General features: G+C 41.1%; 1 protein-coding gene across 1 annotated transcript in view; it reads right to left on the reverse strand.

The window, feature by feature from the left end:
* LOC124018253 (tubulin-specific chaperone D-like) overlaps nt 1-21,908 on the reverse strand; it is a 162,905-nt gene that overhangs the window by 103,608 nt on the left and 37,389 nt on the right. The window contains 1 exon segment of the mRNA XM_046333519.1: nt 18,418-18,512. Coding sequence (XP_046189475.1) covers nt 18,418-18,512 — 95 coding nt within the window.

Consider the following 21,908-nt stretch of genomic DNA (forward strand, 5'->3'; position numbering starts at 1 on the left):
CCTAAAACACCCATCTACCCTGACAGTTCCTTAAAGATCATTAATGAAAAGGTCCTAAAACACCCATCTACCCTGACAGTTCCTTAAAGATCATTAATGAAAAGGTCCTAAAACACCCATCTACCCTGACAGTTCCTTAAAGATCATTAATGAAAAGGTCCTAAAACACCCATCTACCCTGACAGTTCCTTAAATATCATTAATGAAAAGGTCCTAAAACACCCGTCTACCCTGACAGTTCCTTAAAGATCATTAATGAAAAGGTCCTAAAACACCAATCTACCCTGACAGTTCCTTAAAGATCATTAAAGAAAAGGTCCTAAAACACCCATCTACCCTGACAGTTCCTTAAAGATCATTAATGAAAAGGTCCTAAAACACCCATCTACCCTGACAGTTCCTTAAAGATCATTAATGAAAAGGTCCTAAAACACCCATCTACCCTGACAGTTCCTTAAAGATCATTAATGAAAAGGTCCTAAAACACCCGTCTACCCTGACAGTTCCTTAAAGATCATTAATGAAAAGGTCCTAAAACACCCATCTACCCTGACAGTTCCTTAAAGATCATTAATGAAAAGGTCCTAAAACACCCGTCTACACTGACAGTTCCTTAAAGATCATTAATGAAAAGGTCCTAAAACACCCGTCTACCCTGACAGTTCCTTAAAGATCATTAATGAAAAGGTCCTAAAACACCCATCTACCCTGACAGTTCCTTAAAGATCATTAATGAAAAGGTCCTAAAACACCCATCTACCCTGACAGTTCCTTAAAGATCATTAATGAAAAGGTCCTAAAACACCCGTCTACCCTGACAGTTCCTTAAAGATCATTAATGAAAAGGTCCTAAAACACCCGTCTACCCTGACATTTACTTAAATATCATTAATGAAAAGGTCCTAAAACACCCGTCTACCCTGACAGTTCCTTAAAGATCATTAATGAAAAGGTCCTAAAACACCCATCTACCCTGACAGTTCCTTAAAGATCATTAATGAAAAGGTCCTAAAACACCCATCTACCCTGACAGTTCCTTAAAGATCATTAATGAAAAGGTCCTAAAACACCCATCTACCCTGACAGTTCCTTAAAGATCATTAATGAAAAGGTCCTAAAACACCCATCTACCCTGACAGTTCCTTAAAGATCATTAATGAAAAGGTCCTAAAACACCCATCTACCCTGACAGTTCCTTAAAGATCATTAATGAAAAGGTCCTAAAACACCCATCTACCCTGACAGTTCCTTAAAGATCATTAATGAAAAGGTCCTAAAACACCCATCTACCCTGACAGTTCCTTAAAGATCATTAATGAAAAGGTCCTAAAACACCCATCTACCCTGACAGTTCCTTAAAGATCATTAATGAAAAGGTCCTAAAACACCCATCTACCCTGACAGTTCCTTAAAGATCATTAATGAAAAGGTCCTAAAACACCCATCTACCCTGACAGTTCCTTAAAGATCATTAATGAAAAGGTCCTAAAACACCCATCTACCCTGACAGTTCCTTAAAGATCATTAATGAAAAGGTCCTAAAACACCCATCTACCCTGACAGTTCCTTAAAGATCATTAATGAAAAGGTCCTAAAACACCCATCTACCCTGACAGTTCCTTAAAGATCATTAATGAAAAGGTCCTAAAACACCCGTCTACCCTGACAGTTCCTTAAAGATCATTAATGAAAAGGTCCTAAAACACCCATCTACCCTGACAGTTCCTTAAAGATCATTAATGAAAAGGTCCTAAAACACCCATCTACCCTGACAGTTCCTTAAAGATCATTAATGAAAAGGTCCTAAAACACCCATCTACCCTGACAGTTCCTTAAAGATCATTAATGAAAAGGTCCTAAAACACCCATCTACCCTGACAGTTCCTTAAAGATCATTAATGAAAAGGTCCTAAAACACCCGTCTACCCTGACAGTTCCTTAAAGATCATTAATGAAAAGGTCCTAAAACACCCGTCTACCCTGACAGTTCCTTAAAGATCATTAATGAAAAGGTCCTAAAACACCCATCTACCCTGACAGTTCCTTAAAGATCATTAATGAAAAGGTCCTAAAACACCCATCTACCCTGACAGTTCCTTAAAGATCATTAATGAAAAGGTCCTAAAACACCCATCTACCCTGACAGTTCCTTAAAGATCATTAATGAAAAGGTCCTAAAACACCCATCTACCCTGACAGTTCCTTAAAGATCATTAATGAAAAGGTCCTAAAACACCCATCTACCCTGACAGTTCCTTAAAGATCATTAATGAAAAGGTCCTAAAACACCCATCTACCCTGACAGTTCCTTAAAGATCATTAATGAAAAGGTCCTAAAACACCCATCTACCCTGACAGTTCCTTAAAGATCAATAATGAAAAGGTCCTAAAACACCCATCTACCCTGACAGCTCCTTAAAGATCAATAATGAAAAGGTCCTAAAACACCCATCTACCCTGACAGTTCCTTAAAGATCATTAATGAAAAGGTCCTAAAACACCCATCTACCCTGACAGTTCCTTAAAGATCATTAATGAAAAGGTCCTAAAACACCCATCTACCCTGACAGTTCCTTAAAGATCATTAATGAAAAGGTCCTAAAACACCCATCTACCCTGACAGTTCCTTAAAGATCATTAATGAAAAGGTCCTAAAACACCCGTCTACCCTGACAGTTCCTTAAAGATCATTAATTAAAAGGTCCTAAAACACCCATCTACCCTGACAGTTCCTTAAAGATCATTAATGAAAAGGTCCTAAAACACCCATCTACCCTGACAGTTCCTTAAAGATCATTAATGAAAAGGTCCTAAAACACCCATCTACCCTGACAGTTCCTTAAAGATCATTAATGAAAAGGTCCTAAAACACCCATCTACCCTGACAGTTCCTTAAAGATCATTAATGAAAAGGTCCTAAAACACCCATCTACCCTGACAGTTCCTTAAAGATCATTAATGAAAAGGTCCTAAAACACCCGTCTACCCTGACAGTTCCTTAAAGATCATTAATGAAAAGGTCCTAAAACACCCATCTACCCTGACAGTTCCTTAAAGATCATTAATGAAAAGGTCCTAAAACACCCATCTACCCTGACAGTTCCTTAAAGATCATTAATGAAAAGGTCCTAAAACACCCATCTACCCTGACAGTTCCTTAAAGATCATTAATGAAAAGGTCCTAAAACACCCATCTACCCTGACAGTTCCTTAAAGATCATTAATGAAAAGGTCCTAAAACACCCATCTACCCTGACAGTTCCTTAAAGATCATTAATGAAAAGGTCCTAAAACACCCGTCTACCCTGACAGTTCCTTAAAGATCATTAACGATGCAAAGAAATAAAGTGTTAAAACACATGTCATTGTACAAAATGTGAAGAAACGCATATAAAAATGTATGTTAATGTGCAGCGCAACTAATCCATCAACCTGTTACCTCTTCCTCTTGTCGTTGCAGTGAAAACTGCACACACACACACACACCAGATCCAAAATGCTCAGCGTTCAGGAGCGCAAGCCCAAGAGGCCTCACTACATCCCACGGCCCCCAGGCAAGCCCTACAAGTACCAGTGTTTCCAGTGCCCGTTCACCTGCAACGAGAAGTCTCACCTGTTCAACCACATGAAGTACAACCTCTGTAAGAATTCTATATCACTGGTGTCTCAGAAAGGAGGCCACGCAGGGAGGCAGACCAAGACCCCTGGCCCTGCCAACCACAAACTGGCATCTTTAACCCTGAAAGACAAATCAGGGCCACTTCCTGTGGAGCGGCTCATGACCCCTGAGGGTCACAGAGGAGGAGTGGAGAACATGAGAGAAGAGAAGGAGGAGAGGGAGGAGGAGAAGGAGGAGAGAGAGGAGGAGGAGGAGGAGAGAGAGAAGGAGGAGAGAGAGGAGAAGAAGGAGAGAGAGGAGGCGTGTGGGAGTCCAGTCAGGAAAGACATTCAGATCAAATCAGACACAAAGGAACTCAAAGAGGTCAAGGCTGTGCCACGCCAGTCAGCCTTCTCCCAAGTCACACCCAATCGGGAGAACCCAGAGGTCGCGCTAAAGTCATCCCACAACCAATCAGGGGAGCCGTCTCTGACTCCGCCCATGCCATCATTCCATAACCCCACCTTCGCCTGGGGCCCAATGGCAGCAGCCTCCATGCCGCTGAAGCCCCTCCCACCTCACATAATACCCGAGTACCCTCCCTACCCGTTTCCTGATCGCCACCCGGCCCTCCACCCCCTCTACCAGCCCTACTTCATCCCAGGGACGCATCACCTTTCTGGGCCAAACTCACAGACCTACCGGCCTAGCTTCCTGGAGACCCCACAAAGACCTGTGATACCCATGAACCCATCTCTCATCCCTCCATACCCCTACAGATACGGTCTCCCCCTGCCCTATGGCCTGTACCGACCCGCGGACCACCACCACCCACACCCCATCCCTCTCCCAGGCTCCAGGTACTTTCCTCTGGATGTGTACGACCCAAGACCAGGCCCCGGCCTGGGACCTAGGGACTATGACTTTTACCTCCACCCCAGGCTCCATGGTGAACCCCACAGCAGACCCACGGAGGAAGGGACCAGCCAGGTGGAGCAGAGCAGAGACAAGCCCACCAGACTGAGCCCCATGGAGGGGTGTTCTGCCTTGGGCTCCCCTGACAGACCCAGCCCTCCACACCCCTTCACCCAGAGAGACACTACGAAGGGTTCCAGATGTACCGTCCTGGGGGAACTACAGCCTGTCAACCAATCAGGAGGACCAGAGCCAGCCTCTCAGCCAATCAGAGTAGAGCCGAGCAAAGAGGACGCACCACAGAGCTTGATGACGCACATGGAAAGAGGGTAAGTGATGATACAACAACATGCACTCTGCTCACACAGCTCTTTACCAGCCAGACAGCTGCAGCTCTAACTAGTCTATACAGATGTATCAGTGTCTAATCTAACTAGTCTATACAGAGGTATCAGTGTCTAATCTAACTAGTCTATACAGAGGTATCAGTGTCTAATCTAACTAGTCTATACAGATGGATCAGTGTCTAATCTAACTAGTCTATACAGAGGTATCAGTGTCTAATCTAACTAGTCTATACAGAGGTATCAGTGTCTAATCTAACTAGTTTATACAGAGGTATCAGTGTCTAATCTAACTAGTCTATACAGAGGTATCAGTGTCTAATCTAACTAGTCTATACAGAGGTATCAGTGTCTAATCTAACTAGTCTATACAGATGTATCAGTGTCTAATCTAACTAGTCTATACAGAGGTATCAGTGTCTAATCTAACTAGTCTATACAGAGGTATCAGTGTCTAATCTAACTAGTCTATACAGAGGTATCAGTGTCTAATCTAACTAGTCTATACAGAGGTATCAGTGTCTAATCTAACTAGTCTATATAGAGGTATCAGTGTCTAATCTAACTAGTCTATACAGATGTATCAGTGTCTAATCTAACTAGTCTATACAGAGGTATCAGTGTCTAATCTAACTAGTCTATACAGATGTATCAGTGTCTAATCTAACTAGTCTATACAGAGGTATCAGTGTCTAATCTAACTAGTCTATACAGAGGTATCAGTGTCTAATCTAACTAGTCTATACAGAGGTATCAGTGTCTAATCTAACTAGTCTATACAGATGTATCAGTGTCTAATCTAACTAGTCTATACAGATGTATCAGTGTCTAATCTAACTAGTCTATACAGAGGTATCAGTGTCTAATCTAACTAGTCTATACAGATGTATCTAACTAGTCTATACAGATGTATCAGTGTCTAATCTAACTAGTCTATACAGATGTATCAGTGTCTAATCTAACTAGTCTATACAGATGTATCAGTGTCTAATCTAACTAGTCTATACAGAGGTATCAGTGTCTAATCTAACTAGTCTATACAGATGGATCAGTGTCTAATCTAACTAGTCTATACAGAGGTATCAGTGTCTAATCTAACTAGTCTATACAGATGGATCAGTGGATGTCTAATCTAACTAGTCTATACAGAGGTATCAGTGTCTAATCTAACTAGTCTATACAGATGTATCAGTGTCTAATCTAACTAGTCTATACAGAGGTATCAGTGTCTAATCTAACTAGTCTATACAGATGGATCAGTGGATGTCTAATCTAACTAGTCTATACAGAGGTATCAGTGTCTAATCTAACTAGTCTATACAGATGTATCAGTGTCTAATCTAACTAGTCTATACAGATGTATCAGTGGATGTCTAATCTAACTAGTCTATACAGAGGTATCAGTGTCTAATCTAACTAGTCTATACAGAGGTATCAGTGTCTAATCTAACTAGTCTATACAGATGTATCAGTGGATGTCTAATCTAACTAGTCTATACAGATGTATCAGTGTCTAATCTAACTAGTCTATACAGAGGTATCAGTGTCTAATCTAACTAGTCTATACAGAGGTATCAGTGTCTAATCTAACTAGTCTATACAGAGGTATCAGTGTCTAATCTAACTAGTCTATACAGAGGTATCAGTGTCTAATCTAACTAGTCTATACAGATGTATCAGTGTCTAATCTAACTAGACTATACAGAGGTATCAGTGTCTAATCTAACTAGTCTATACAGATGTATCAGTGTCTAATCTAACTAGTCTATACAGAGGTATCAGTGTCTAATCTAACTAGTCTATACAGAGGTATCAGTGTCTAATCTAACTAGTCTATACAGAGGTATCAGTGTCTAATCTAACTAGTCTATACAGATGTATCAGTGTCTAATCTAACTAGTCTATACAGATGTATCAGTGGATGTCTAATCTAACTAGTCTATACAGAGGTATCAGTGTCTAATCTAACTAGTCTATACAGATGTATCAGTGTCTAATCTAACTAGTCTAATCTAACTAGTCTACAGAGGTATCAGTGTCTAATCTAACTAGTCTATACAGATGTATCAGTGTCTAATCTAACTAGTCTATACAGAGGTATCAGTGTCTAATCTAACTAGTCTATACAGAGGTATCAGTGTCTAATCTAACTAGTCTATACAGATGTATCAGTGTCTAATCTAACTAGTCTATACAGAGGTATCAGTGTCTAATCTAACTAGTCTATACAGAGGTATCAGTGTCTAATCTAACTAGTCTATACAGAGGTATCAGTGTCTAATCTAACTAGTCTATACAGAGGTATCAGTGTCTAATCTAACTAGTCTATACAGAGGTATCAGTGTCTAATCTAACTAGTCTATACAGAGGTATCAGTGTCTAATCTAACTAGTCTATACAGAGGTATCAGTGTCTAATCTAACTAGTCTATACAGAGGTATCAGTGTCTAATCTAACTAGTCTATACAGAGGTATCAGTGTCTAATCTAACTAGTCTATACAGAGGTATCAGTGTCTAATCTAACTAGTCTATACAGATGTATCAGTGTCTAATCTAACTAGTCTATACAGATGTATCAGTGGATGTCTAATCTAACTAGTCTATACAGATGTATCAGTGGATGTCTAATCTAACTATACAGATCTGTCTAATAACAGATGTATCAGTGTCTAATCTAACTAGTCTATACAGATGTATCAGTGTCTAATCTAACTAGTCTATACAGATGTATCAGTGTCTAATCTAACTAGTCTATACAGAGGTATCAGTGTCTAATCTAACTAGTCTATACAGATGGATCAGTGGATGTATCAGTGTCTAATCTAACTAGTCTATACAGAGGATCAGTGTATCAGTGTCTAATCTAACTAGTCTATACAGATGTATCAGTGTCTAATCTAACTAGTCTATACAGAGGTATCAGTGTCTAATCTAATTAGTCTATACAGATGTATCAGTGTCTAATCTAACTAGTCTATACAGAGGTATCAGTGTCTAATCTAACTAGTCTATACAGAGGTATCAGTGTCTAATCTAACTAGTCTATACAGAGGTATCAGTGTCTAATCTAACTAGTCTATACAGATGTATCAGTGTCTAATCTAACTAGTCTATACAGATGTATCAGTGTCTAATCTAACTAGTCTATACAGATGTATCAGTGTCTAATCTAACTAGTCTATACAGAGGTATCAGTGTCTAATCTAACTAGTCTATACAGAGGTATCAGTGTCTAATCTAACTAGTCTATACAGAGGTATCAGTGTCTAATCTAACTAGTCTATACAGATGTATCAGTGTCTGTCTAATCTAACTAGTCTATACAGAGGTATCAGTGTCTAATCTAACTAGTCTATACAGATGTATCAGTGTCTAATCTAACTAGTCTATACAGAGGTATCAGTGTCTAATCTAACTAGTCTATACAGATGATATCAGTGTCTAATCTAACTAGTCTATACAGATGTATCAGAGTCTGTCTAATCTAACTAGTCTATACAGATGTATCAGTGTCTGTCTAATCTAACTAGTCTATACAGATGTATCAGTGTCTGTCTAATCTAACTAGTCTATACAGATGTATCAGTGTCTAATCTAACTAGTCTATACAGATGTATCAGTGTCTAATCTAACTAGTCTATACAGATGTATCAGTGTCTAATCTAACTAGTCTATACAGAGGTATCAGTGTCTAATCTAACTAGTCTATACAGAGGTATCAGTGTCTAATCTAACTAGTCTATACAGAGGTATCAGTGTCTAATCTAACTAGTCTATACAGAGGTATCAGTGTCTAATCTAACTAGTCTATACAGAGGTATCAGTGTCTAATCTAACTAGTCTATACAGAGGTATCAGTGTCTAATCTAACTAGTCTATACAGAGGTATCAGTGTCTAATCTAACTAGTCTATACAGAGGTATCAGTGTCTAATCTAACTAGTCTATACAGAGGTATCAGTGTCTAATCTAACTAGTCTATACAGAGGTATCAGTGTCTAATCTAACTAGTCTATACAGAGGTATCAGTGTCTAATCTAACTAGTCTATACAGAGGTATCAGTGTCTAATCTAACTAGTCTATACAGAGGTATCAGTGTCTAATCTAACTAGTCTATACAGATGTATCAGTGGATGTCTAATCTAACTAGTCTATACAGATGTATCAGTGGATGTCTAATCTAACTAGTCTATACAGATGTATCAGTGGATGTCTAATCTAACTAGTCTATACAGATGTATCAGTGTCTAATCTAACTAGTCTATACAGATGTATCAGTGTCTAATCTAACTAGTCTATACAGATGTATCAGTGTCTAATCTAACTAGTCTATACAGAGGTATCAGTGTCTAATCTAACTAGTCTATACAGAGGTATCAGTGTCTAATCTAACTAGTCTATACAGATGTGTCTAATCTAACTAGTCTATACAGATGGATCAGTGGATGTCTAATCTAACTAGTCTATACAGAGGTATCAGTGTCTAATCTAACTAGTCTATACAGATGTATCAGTGTCTAATCTAACTAGTCTATACAGATGTATCAGTGTCTAATCTAACTAGTCTATACAGATGTATCAGTGTCTAATCTAACTAGTCTATACAGAGGTATCAGTGTCTAATCTAACTAGTCTATACAGAGGTATCAGTGTCTAATCTAACTAGTCTATACAGAGGTATCAGTGTCTAATCTAACTAGTCTATACAGATGTATCAGTGTCTAATCTAACTAGTCTATACAGATGTATCAGTGTCTAATCTAACTAGTCTATACAGATGTATCAGTGTCTAATCTAACTAGTCTATACAGAGGTATCAGTGTCTAATCTAACTAGTCTATACAGAGGTATCAGTGTCTATACAGAGGTATCAGTGTCTAATCTAACTAGTCTATACAGATGTATCAGTGTCTGTCTAATCTAACTAGTCTATACAGAGGTATCAGTGTCTAATCTAACTAGTCTATACAGATGTATCAGTGTCTAATCTAACTAGTCTATACAGAGGTATCAGTGTCTAATCTAACTAGTCTATACAGATGTATCAGTGTCTAATCTAACTAGTCTATACAGATGTATCAGAGTCTGTCTAATCTAACTAGTCTATACAGATGTATCAGTGTCTGTCTAATCTAACTAGTCTATACAGATGTATCAGTGTCTGTCTAATCTAACTAGTCTATACAGATGTATCAGTGTCTAATCTAACTAGTCTATACAGATGTATCAGTGTCTAATCTAACTAGTCTATACAGATGTATCAGTGTCTAATCTAACTAGTCTATACAGAGGTATCAGTGTCTAATCTAACTAGTCTATACAGAGGTATCAGTGTCTAATCTAACTAGTCTATACAGAGGTATCAGTGTCTAATCTAACTAGTCTATACAGAGGTATCAGTGTCTAATCTAACTAGTCTATACAGAGGTATCAGTGTCTAATCTAACTAGTCTATACAGAGGTATCAGTGTCTAATCTAACTAGTCTATACAGAGGTATCAGTGTCTAATCTAACTAGTCTATACAGATGTATCAGTGGATGTCTAATCTAACTAGTCTATACAGAGGTATCAGTGTCTAATCTAACTAGTCTATACAGATGTATCAGTGTCTAATCTAACTAGTCTATACAGAGGTATCAGTGTCTAATCTAACTAGTCTATACAGAGGTATCAGTGTCTAATCTAACTAGTCTATACAGATGGATCAGTGGATGTCTAATCTAACTAGTCTATACAGAGGTATCAGTGTCTAATCTAACTAGTCTATACAGATGTATCAGTGTCTAATCTAACTAGTCTATACAGAGGTATCAGTGTCTAATCTAATTAGTCTATACAGATGTATCAGTGTCTAATCTAACTAGTCTATACAGAGGTATCAGTGTCTAATCTAACTATACAGAGGTATCTGTCTATACAGATACAGAGTATCAGTGTCTAATCTAACTAGTCTATACAGAGGTATCAGTGTCTAATCTAACTAGTCTATACAGATGTATCAGTGTCTAATCTAACTAGTCTATACAGATGTATCAGTGTCTAATCTAACTAGTCTATACAGATGTATCAGTGTCTAATCTAACTAGTCTATACAGAGGTATCAGTGTCTAATCTAACTAGTCTATACAGAGGTATCAGTGTCTAATCTAACTAGTCTATACAGAGGTATCAGTGTCTAATCTAACTAGTCTATACAGATGTATCAGTGTCTGTCTAATCTAACTAGTCTATACAGAGGTATCAGTGTCTAATCTAACTAGTCTATACAGATGTATCAGTGTCTAATCTAACTAGTCTATACAGAGGTATCAGTGTCTAATCTAACTAGTCTATACAGATGTATCAGTGTCTAATCTAACTAGTCTATACAGATGTATCAGTGTCTGTCTAATCTAACTAGTCTATACAGATGTATCAGTGTCTGTCTAATCTAACTAGTCTATACAGATGTATCAGTGTCTGTCTAATCTAACTAGTAATCTAACTAGTCTATACAGATGTATCAGTGTCTAATCTAACTAGTCTATACAGATGTATCAGTGTCTAATCTAACTAGTCTATACAGATGTATCAGTGTCTAATCTAACTAGTCTATACAGAGGTATCAGTGTCTAATCTAACTAGTCTATACAGAGGTATCAGTGTCTAATCTAACTAGTCTATACAGAGGTATCAGTGTCTAATCTAACTAGTCTATACAGAGGTATCAGTGTCTAATCTAACTAGTCTATACAGAGGTATCAGTGTCTAATCTAACTAGTCTATACAGAGGTATCAGTGTCTAATCTAACTAGTCTATACAGAGGTATCAGTGTCTAATCTAACTAGTCTATACAGAGGTATCAGTGTCTAATCTAACTAGTCTATACAGAGGTATCAGTGTCTAATCTAACTAGTCTATACAGAGAGTATCAGTGTCTAATCTAACTAGTCTATACAGAGGTATCAGTGTCTAATCTAACTAGTCTATACAGAGGTATCAGTGTCTAATCTAACTAGTCTATACAGAGGTATCAGTGTCTAATCTAACTAGTCTATACAGATGTATCAGTGGATGTCTAATCTAACTAGTCTATACAGATGTATCAGTGGATGTCTAATCTAACTAGTCTATACAGATGTATCAGTGGATGTCTAATCTAACTAGTCTATACAGATGTATCAGTGTCTAATCTAACTAGTCTATACAGATGTATCAGTGTCTAATCTAACTAGTCTATACAGATGTATCAGTGTCTAATCTAACTAGTCTATACAGAGGTATCAGTGTCTAATCTAACTAGTCTATACAGAGGTATCAGTGTCTAATCTAACTAGTCTATACAGATGGATCAGTGGATGTCTAATCTAACTAGTCTATACAGAGGTATCAGTGTCTAATCTAACTAGTCTATACAGATGTATCAGTGTCTAATCTAACTAGTCTATACAGATGTAGTGTAATCAACTGTCTAATATCAGTGTCTAATTAATTAGTCTATACAGATGTATCAGTGTCTAATCTAACTAGTCTATACAGAGGTATCAGTGTCTAATCTAACTAGTCTATACAGAGGTATCAGTGTCTAATCTAACTAGTCTATACAGAGGTATCAGTGTCTAATCTAACTAGTCTATACAGATGTATCAGTGTCTAATCTAACTAGTCTATACAGATGTATCAGTGTCTAATCTAACTAGTCTATACAGATGTATCAGTGTCTAATCTAACTAGTCTATACAGAGGTATCAGTGTCTAATCTAACTAGTCTATACAGAGGTATCAGTGTCTAATCTAACTAGTCTATACAGAGGTATCAGTGTCTAATCTAACTAGTCTATACAGATGTATCAGTGTCTGTCTAATCTAACTAGTCTATACAGAGGTATCAGTGTCTAATCTAACTAGTCTATACAGATGTATCAGTGTCTAATCTAACTAGTCTATACAGAGGTATCAGTGTCTAATCTAACTAGTCTATACAGATGTATCAGTGTCTAATCTAACTAGTCTATACAGATGTATCAGAGTCTGTCTAATCTAACTAGTCTATACAGATGTATCAGTGTCTGTCTAATCTAACTAGTCTATACAGATGTATCAGTGTCTGTCTAATCTAACTAGTCTATACAGATGTATCAGTGTCTAATCTAACTAGTCTATACAGATGTATCAGTGTCTAATCTAACTAGTCTATACAGATGTATCAGTGTCTAATCTAACTAGTCTATACAGAGGTATCAGTGTCTAATCTAACTAGTCTATACAGAGGTATCAGTGTCTAATCTAACTAGTCTATACAGAGGTATCAGTGTCTAATCTAACTAGTCTATACAGAGGTATCAGTGTCTAATCTAACTAGTCTATACAGAGGTATCAGTGTCTAATCTAACTAGTCTATACAGAGGTATCAGTGTCTAATCTAACTAGTCTATACAGAGGTATCAGTGTCTAATCTAACTAGTCTATACAGATGTATCAACTAGTGATGTATGTGGATGTAATCTAACTAGTCTATACAGAGGTATCAGTGTCTAATCTAACTAGTCTATACAGATGTATCAGTGTCTAATCTAACTAGTCTATACAGAGGTATCAGTGTCTAATCTAACTAGTCTATACAGAGGTATCAGTGTCTAATCTAACTAGTCTATACAGAGGTATCAGTGGATATCTAATCTAACTAGTCTATACAGATGTATCAGTGGATATCTAATCTAACTAGTCTATACAGAGGTATCAGTGTCTAATCTAACTAGTCTATACAGATGTATCAGTGTCTAATCTAACTAGTCTATACAGAGGTATCAGTGTCTAATCTAACTAGTCTATACAGAGGTATCAGTGTCTAATCTAACTAGTCTATACAGAGGTATCAGTGTCTAATCTAACTAGTCTATACAGAGGTATCAGTGTCTAATCTAACTAGTCTATACAGAGGTATCAGTGTCTAATCTAACTAGTCTATACAGAGGTATCAGTGTCTAATCTAACTAGTCTATACAGAGGTATCAGTGTCTAATCTAACTAGTCTATACAGATGTATCAGTGGATGTCTAATCTAACTAGTCTATACAGAGGTATCAGTGTCTAATCTAACTAGTCTATACAGATGTATCAGTGTCTAATCTAACTAGTCTATACAGAGGTATCAGTGTCTAATCTAACTAGTCTATACAGATGGATCAGTGTCTAATCTAACTAGTCTATACAGAGGTATCCGTGTCTAATCTAACTAGTCTATACAGATGTATCAGTGTCTAATCTAACTAGTCTATACAGATGGATCAGTGTCTAATCTAACTAGTCTATACAGATGTATCAGTGTCTAATCTAACTAGTCTATACAGATGTATCAGTGTCTAATCTAACTAGTCTATACAGATGTATCAGTGTCTAATCTAACTAGTCTATACAGATGTATCAGTGTCTAATCTAACTAGTCTATACAGATGGATCAGTGTCTAATCTAACTAGTCTATACAGATGTATCAGTGTCTAATCTAACTAGTCTATACAGATGTATCAGTGTCTAATCTAACTAGTCTATACAGATGGATCAGTGTCTAATCTAACTAGTCTATACAGATGTATCAGTGTCTAATCTAACTAGTCTATACAGATGTATCAGTGTCTAATCTAACTAGTCTATACAGATGTATCAGTGTCTAATCTAACTAGTCTATACAGATGTATCAGTGTCTAATCTAACTAGTCTATACAGAGGTATCAGTGTCTAATCTAACTAGTCTATACAGAGGTATCAGTGTCTAATCTAACTAGTCTATACAGAGGTATCAGTGTCTAATCTAACTAGTCTATACAGAGGTATCAGTGTCTAATCTAACTAGTCTATACAGATGTATCAGTGTCTAATCTAACTAGTCTATACAGAGGTATCAGTGTCTAATCTAACTAGTCTATACAGAGGTATCCGTGTCTAATCTAACTAGTCTATACAGATGTATCAGTGTCTAATCTAACTAGTCTATACAGATGGATCAGTGTCTAATCTTCTGCATATTATTTGTCTTTCTTCCTCATTCAGGTCGGAAGCCAACAGCGCAGAGCACTCCACCTCTGACGAAAGCAACGACTCCTCAGCTGATCGAGATGGTGAAGATGATGAAGATGATGAAGATGATGATGAGAAAGATTTGATGCCCCTGAACCTCTCCAAAAAGGACCAGGAGTCAGACCTCTTCACCAGCAGGGGGAGCTGTCCTGAAACAAGGCACCCGGAGGAGGACCTGCCACTGAACCTGAGCCTTAGGGCCACACCAGGCAGTCCAGATCACTGCTCCAAAATGGCCACCTCAGGGAGGGAGTTTGTTAGGGTCCAACCAGGCAACCCAGACCATTGCTCCAAAATGGCCACCTTAATCGCAGTGGATCTCAGTCAACAGGGCTCCAGCCCAGCTCCCACCCAAACAGACAAGGAGCCCAGTGACCAACAGAGACAGACTGCAGCCCTGGCTCTCTGCCAGCTGGCTAGCTCCTCCTCTTCCTCCAGCCTCAGCTCTATGGCAACAGACAGCCCGTCAGTACGCCCAACAGGCTGCCCCTGTCTCCCAACAACCACAGCCCTCGCCAGAGTGGTGAAACACACAACCACAGGCCTCGCCAGAGAGGTGAAACACACAACCACAGGCCTCGCCAGAGAGGTGAAACACACAACCACAGGCCTCCCCAGAGAGGTGGAACACACAACCACAGGCCTCCCCAGAGAGGTGGAACACACAACCACAGGCCTCCCCAGAGAGGTGAAACACACAACCACAGGCCTCCCCAGAGAGGTGGAACACACAACCACAGGCCTCCCCAGAGAGGTGGAACACACAACCACAGGCCTCCCCAGAGAGGTGGAACACACAACCACAGGCCTCCCCAGAGAGGTGAAACACACAACCACAGCCCTCCCCAGAGAGGTGAAACACACAACCACAGCCCTCCCCAGAGAGGTGGAACACACAACCACAGGCCTCCCCAGAGAGGTGAAACACACAACCACAGCCCTCCCCAGAGAGGTGAAACACACAACCACAGCCCTCCCCAGAGAGGTGAAACACACAACCACAGCCCTCCCCAGAGAGGTGAAACACACAACCACAGGCCTCTCCAAGGAGGTCAAACAGGAACACACAGCCGAGGGCCAGACGGACCAGTCTAGTACCCCAGTTAGGGGGTGAAGAGAGCTGCCAGGGGAGAGAGCCAGCTCCCAGCCAGGAAAAACACCAGGCTTACAGCCCCTCACAAACAGAGACAGACTAAGAGGCTGGTGAAGGAGACAGGAGGAGGGAGAGCACTGAGGAGGAGACCTCTCTGCTGCTGAACACCAAGTGACAGTTGAACCAATACCCAGATAACAGGAAGTCCACAGTGGCTCAAAACCCTCACGGCCTCTAGTCTAGGACCAGGATGTAAAGGAGTAAAGTGGAGCTGTACAGTTGAACCTCCACGGACACGCCCCTGTCTGTCTATAGGACGATCAAATGTTTACCAAGCACTAAAAGCAAGACTGGTGCTTTAAAACCAACATGTGATGGTGTCTCCGGTAGGCTACAGGGAAAACCTCTTTTCAGAAAACCCTCCTCACCTGCACTGACACGACCCAAATAGCCTTTCATGTAAAATGTTAACCCTTCACATCTGATCACAGAACGCTGTATAGAACAAGAGTGGAACTATTTAAGTGACTATAATATGTTGTATAATACAAGGTGCATGGTGGTGAGAAGTTGTATATATTTAATATGGTTCTAAAAAGCAATACCAAAATAAAATCTGTCTATGTTTATCCCAAGGGGTTGTTGTTCTGTATGGCTGTTGTGACTGTGAGGGTTTATGGGAAGGTAATGGGGGTTGTTGTTCTGTATGGCTGTTGTGACTGAGGGTTTATGGGAAGGTAATGGGGGTTGTTGTTCTGTATGGCTGTTGTGACTGTGAGGGTTTATGGGAAGGGAATGGGGGTTGTTGTTCTGTATGGCTGTTGTGACTGAGGGTTTATGGGAAGGTAATGGGGGTTGTTGTTCTGTATGGATGTTGTGACTGTGAGGGTTTATGGGAAGGGAATGGGGGTTGTTGTTCTGTATGGCTGTTGTGCCTGTGAGGGTTTATGGGAAGGGAATGGGGGTTGTTGTTCTGTATGGCTGTTGTGACTGAGGGTTTATGGGAAGGGAATGGGGGTTGTTGTTCTGTATGGCTGTTGTGCCTGTGAGGGTTTATGGGAAGGGAATGGGGGTTGTTGTTCTGTATGGCTGTTGTGACTGAGGGTTTATGGGAAGGGAAGGGGGTTGTTGTTCTGTATGGATGTTGTGACTGTGAGGGTTTATGGGAAGGGGGTTGTTGTTCTGTATGGCTGTTGTGACTGAGGGTTTATGGGAAGGGAAGGGGGTTGTTGTTCTGTATGGCGGTTGTGACTGTGAGGGTTTATGAGAAGGGAAGGGGGTTGTTGTTCTGTATGGCGGTTGTGACTGTGAGGGTTTATGAGAAGGGAAGGGGGGTTGTTGTTCTGTATGGCGGTTGTGACTGTGAGGGTTTATGAGAAGGGAAGGGGGGCTGTTGTTCTGTATGGCTGTTGTGACTGAGGGTTTATGGGAAGGGGGGTTGTTGTTCTGTATGGCTGTTGTGACTGAGTGTTTATGGGAAGGGGGTTGTTGTTCTGTATGGCTGTTGTGACTGTGAGGGTTTATGGGAAGGGGGTTGTTGTTCTGTATGGCTGTTGTGACTGTGAGGGTTTATGGGAAGGGAAGGAGGGTTGTTGTTCTGTATGGCTGTTGTGACTGTGAGGGTTTATGGGAAGGGAAGGGGGTTGTTGTTCTGTATGGCTGTTGTGACTGTGAGGGTCTATGGGAAGGGAATGGGGGTTGTTGTTCTGTATGGCTGTTGTGACTGTGAGGGTTTATGGGAAGGGAATGGGGGTTGTTGTTCTGTATGGCTGTTGTGACTGAGGGTTTATGGGAAGGGAATGGGGGTTGAAATGTTGTTCTGTATGGCTGTTGTGACTGTGAGGGTTTATGGGAAGGGAATGGGGGTTGTTGTTCTGTATGGCTGTTGTGACTGTGAGGGTTTATGGGAAGGGAAGGGGGTTGTTGTTCTGTATGGCTGTTGTGACTGTGAGGGTTTATGGGAAGGGGGTTGTTGTTCTGTATGGCTGTTGTGACTGTGAGGGTTTATGGGAAGGAAGGAGGGTTGTTGTTCTGTATGGCTGTTGTGACTGTGAGGGTTTATGGGAAGGGAAGGGGGGTTGTTGTTCTGTATGGCTGTTGTGACTGTGAGGGTTTATGGGAAGGGAATGGGGGGTTGTTGTTCTGTATGGCTGTTGTGACTGTGAGGGTTTATGGGAAGGGAATGGGGGGTTGTTGTTCTGTATGGCTGTTGTGACTGAGGGTTTATGGGAAGGGAATGGGGGTTGAAATGTTGTTCTGTATGGCTGTTGTGACTGTGAGGGTTTATGGGAAGGGAAGGGGGGGGGGGTTGCTTTGCAGGTACAGATGACATGTTGTGTCATAGTTCAAATACAAGAAGCTCCCGCACGCCGCTCTAGCTAGCTGTGTGTGCAGGGTTTTGTTACGTACCGTCCGGGAGACGAGAGGGCACCAGCAGGCCTCTTCTCCCCAGCTCTGCCAGGGCCAAGCAGCCTCCATGCCACGCGTTGTCTGTCTCCTGGAAACTAGAACAAGAACACACACACCAAGGATGACATTTCACATCCGCAAAACTGACCTGAGCTCCGCAAAAACTACCTTAAAAACAGTCATGAACCGTTAACAATCATGTTTTCATCAAATTGAATGATATTTGGATGAAACCAGGTCAAAGTGTGACGACCAAAGTATGAAAAATGACTGTTGCTTCTACATTGATAAAGTGACTGGTCCCCTCCCCCATGTCAAACCCTTGGATTCAAGATGGGGGGGGGGGTTATTAAGGCGGTAGGGGGACATCATCCCAACTCTCATTTTAATACACCAACGGGAACATGATATTCTCTTCCCTAATCGTCATAAGTTACACCTCGTAACCGACACGGGAGAAGGTGTGTTTGCAGAGGGGCGTGACTTATATAACGAGACAGCTACTCTGCTGATGCCAAAATGTAACTGTAGGATGTCAGCAAATAGAATTAGAAGGGTCATTCAGAACTCCAACGCAGTTGTCATGTCAACACATCCGTCAGTGTGGCTGTGAACCGCATCACAAGAGACTTGCCAAACGGGAGATGTATCATATTTATTTGTTACATCACCAGCTAGGATTCCATCAATTGGCAACAGATTTTCACGTGAATATTCTAGAATCTGCATGAAGAAAATGTGCTTTTTTCCATCAGCAGTATTTTCCCACCAGCAATATTTCCCCACCAGTAGTATTTTCCCACCAGTAGTATTTCCCCACCAGTAGTATTTCCCCACCAGTAGTATTTCCCCACCAGTAGTATTTCCCCACCAGTAGTATTTTCCCACCAGTAGTATTTTCCCACCAGTAGTATTTTCCCACCAGTAGTATTTTCCCCACCAGTAGTATTTTCCCCCCAGTAGTATTTCCCCCAGTAGTATTTCCCCCCAGTAGTATTTCCCCCAGTAGTATTTTCCCACCAGTAGTATTTCCCCACCAGTAGTATTTCCCCACCAGTAGTATTTTCCCCACCAGTAGTATTCACCCACCAGTAGTATTTTCCCCACCAGTAGTATTTTCCCCACCAGTAGTATTTTCCCCACCAGTAGTATTTTCCCCACCAGTAGTATTTTCCCCACCAGTAGTATTTTCCCCACCAATAGTATTCACCCCACCAGTAGTATTTTCCCCACCAGTAGTATTCTTCCACCAGTAGTATTTTCCCACCAATAGTATTCACCCCACCAGTAGTATTTTCCCCACCAGTAGTATTTCCCCACCAGTAGTATTTCCCCACCAGTAGTATTTCCCCACCAGTAGTATTTCCCCACCAAAAGGTCCTGTTGCTGATAAAAATCAGTGTGTGATGACATAGTGCACTCAAAATGGACTTATACGCTGAAGTTCTCATGAACCGAATAAAAATGGGAAAGTTGATAGTGTTTCTTCACCTCTACTGATAGTTGTGTCTGGACACCTGACCCAGAGACAACAGCTGACACACACCGTGCAGGTAGGCTGGTCTACACTAAAGTATTATGGATAAAAGCGAGAATATTTTAAATTTGACAAATGGCAGTCAAGCATCGATCATCACGTCACCAGAATAAGACGGTCGATGTTTATTGGTAACGGAGCATCAAGCTCATCACTGTGCACTTTCACCTCCCCTGTAAAGTTCATCATCACTACTTTAATAACCTGCATGTTACCTGGGTGGTAGTGGGAGGACCACAATAACCTGCATGTTACCTGGGTGGTAGTGGGAGGACCACAATAACCTGCATGTTACCTGGGTGGTAGTGGGAGGACCACAATAACCTGCATGTTACCTGGGTGGTAGTGGGAGGACCACAATAACCTGCATGTTACCTGGGTGGTAGTGGGAGGACCACAATAACCTGCATGTTACCTGGGTGGTAGTGGGAGGACCACAATAACCTGCATGTTACCTGGGTGGTAGTGGGAGGACCACAATAACCTGCATGTTACCTGGGTGGTAGTGGGAGGACCACAATAACCTGCATGTTACCTGGGTGGTAGTGGGAGGACCACAATAACCTGCATGTTACCTGGGTGGTAGTGGGAGGACCACAATAACCTGCATGTTACCTGGGTGGTAGTGGGAGGACCACAATAACCTGCATGTTACCTGGGTGGTAGTGGGAGGACCACAATAACCTGCATGTTACCTGGGTGGTAGTGGGAGGACCACAATAACCTGCATGTTACCTGGGTGGTAGTGGGAGGACCACAATAACCTGCATGTTACCTGGGTGGTAGTGGGAGGACCACAATAACCTGCATGTTACCTGGGTGGTAGTGGGAGGACCACAATAACCTGCATGTTACCTGGGTGGTAGTGGGAGGACCACAATAACCTGCATGTTACCTGGGTGGTAGTGGGAGGACCACAATAACCTGCACGTTACCTGGGTGGTAGTGGGAGGACCACAATAACCTGCACGTTACCTGGGTGGTAGTGGGAGGACCACAATAACCTGCACGTTACCTGGGTGGTAGTGGGAGGACCACAATAACCTGCACGTTACCTGGGTGGTAGTGGGAGGACCACAATAACCTGCATGTTACCTGGGTGGTAGTGGGAGGACCACAATAACCTGCATGTTACCTGGGTGGTAGTGGGAGGACCACAATAACCTGCATGTTACCTGGGTGGTAGTGGGAGGACCACAATAACCTGCATGTTACCTGGGTGGTAGTGGGAGGACCACAATAACCTGCACGTTACCTGGGTGGTAGTGGGAGGACCACAATAACCTGCATGTTACCTGGGTGGTAGTGGGAGGACCACAATAACCTGCATGTTACCTGGGTGGTAGTGGGAGGACAACAATAACCTGCATGTTACCTGGGTGGTAGTGGGAGGACCACAATAACCTGCACGTTACCTGGGTGGTAGTGAGAGGACCACAATAACCTGCATGTTACCTGGGTGGTAGTGGGAGGACCACAATAACCTGCATGTTACCTGGGTGGTAGTGGGAGGACCACAATAACCTGCATGTTACCTGGGTGGTAGTGGGAGGACCACAATAACCTGCATGTTACCTGGGTGGTAGTGGGAGGACAACAATAACCTGCATGTTACCTGGGTGGTAGTGGGAGGACAACACACCATATCATCACGTGACTACAAGTTTCCTTCAATATGTTTTTATATTAATATTTGCGCAAAAAAAATGTGTCTCCACCGCAGTTTCCCGCATAATTAAATTTCACCGACAGAAAAAGATCCCACCATGTCTAACGAACAAATGAACTGTCGGTATTTCTAAAATCACAGCGTAATTTATTTTATTTTTAGAATGTTTAATATTGCTTTGTGTTTCACCAAATTAGCTTGAGATGGATTTTACAGCAACACTGCATCCAAGTTTCATAACTTTTCAAAGACCTGTCAGTCAAGGCCAGCTCATGAATATAAGCT

This window comes from Oncorhynchus gorbuscha, unplaced genomic scaffold (assembly GCF_021184085.1).
Source record: "Oncorhynchus gorbuscha isolate QuinsamMale2020 ecotype Even-year unplaced genomic scaffold, OgorEven_v1.0 Un_scaffold_454, whole genome shotgun sequence".
NCBI classification, from domain to species: domain Eukaryota; kingdom Metazoa; phylum Chordata; class Actinopteri; order Salmoniformes; family Salmonidae; genus Oncorhynchus; species Oncorhynchus gorbuscha.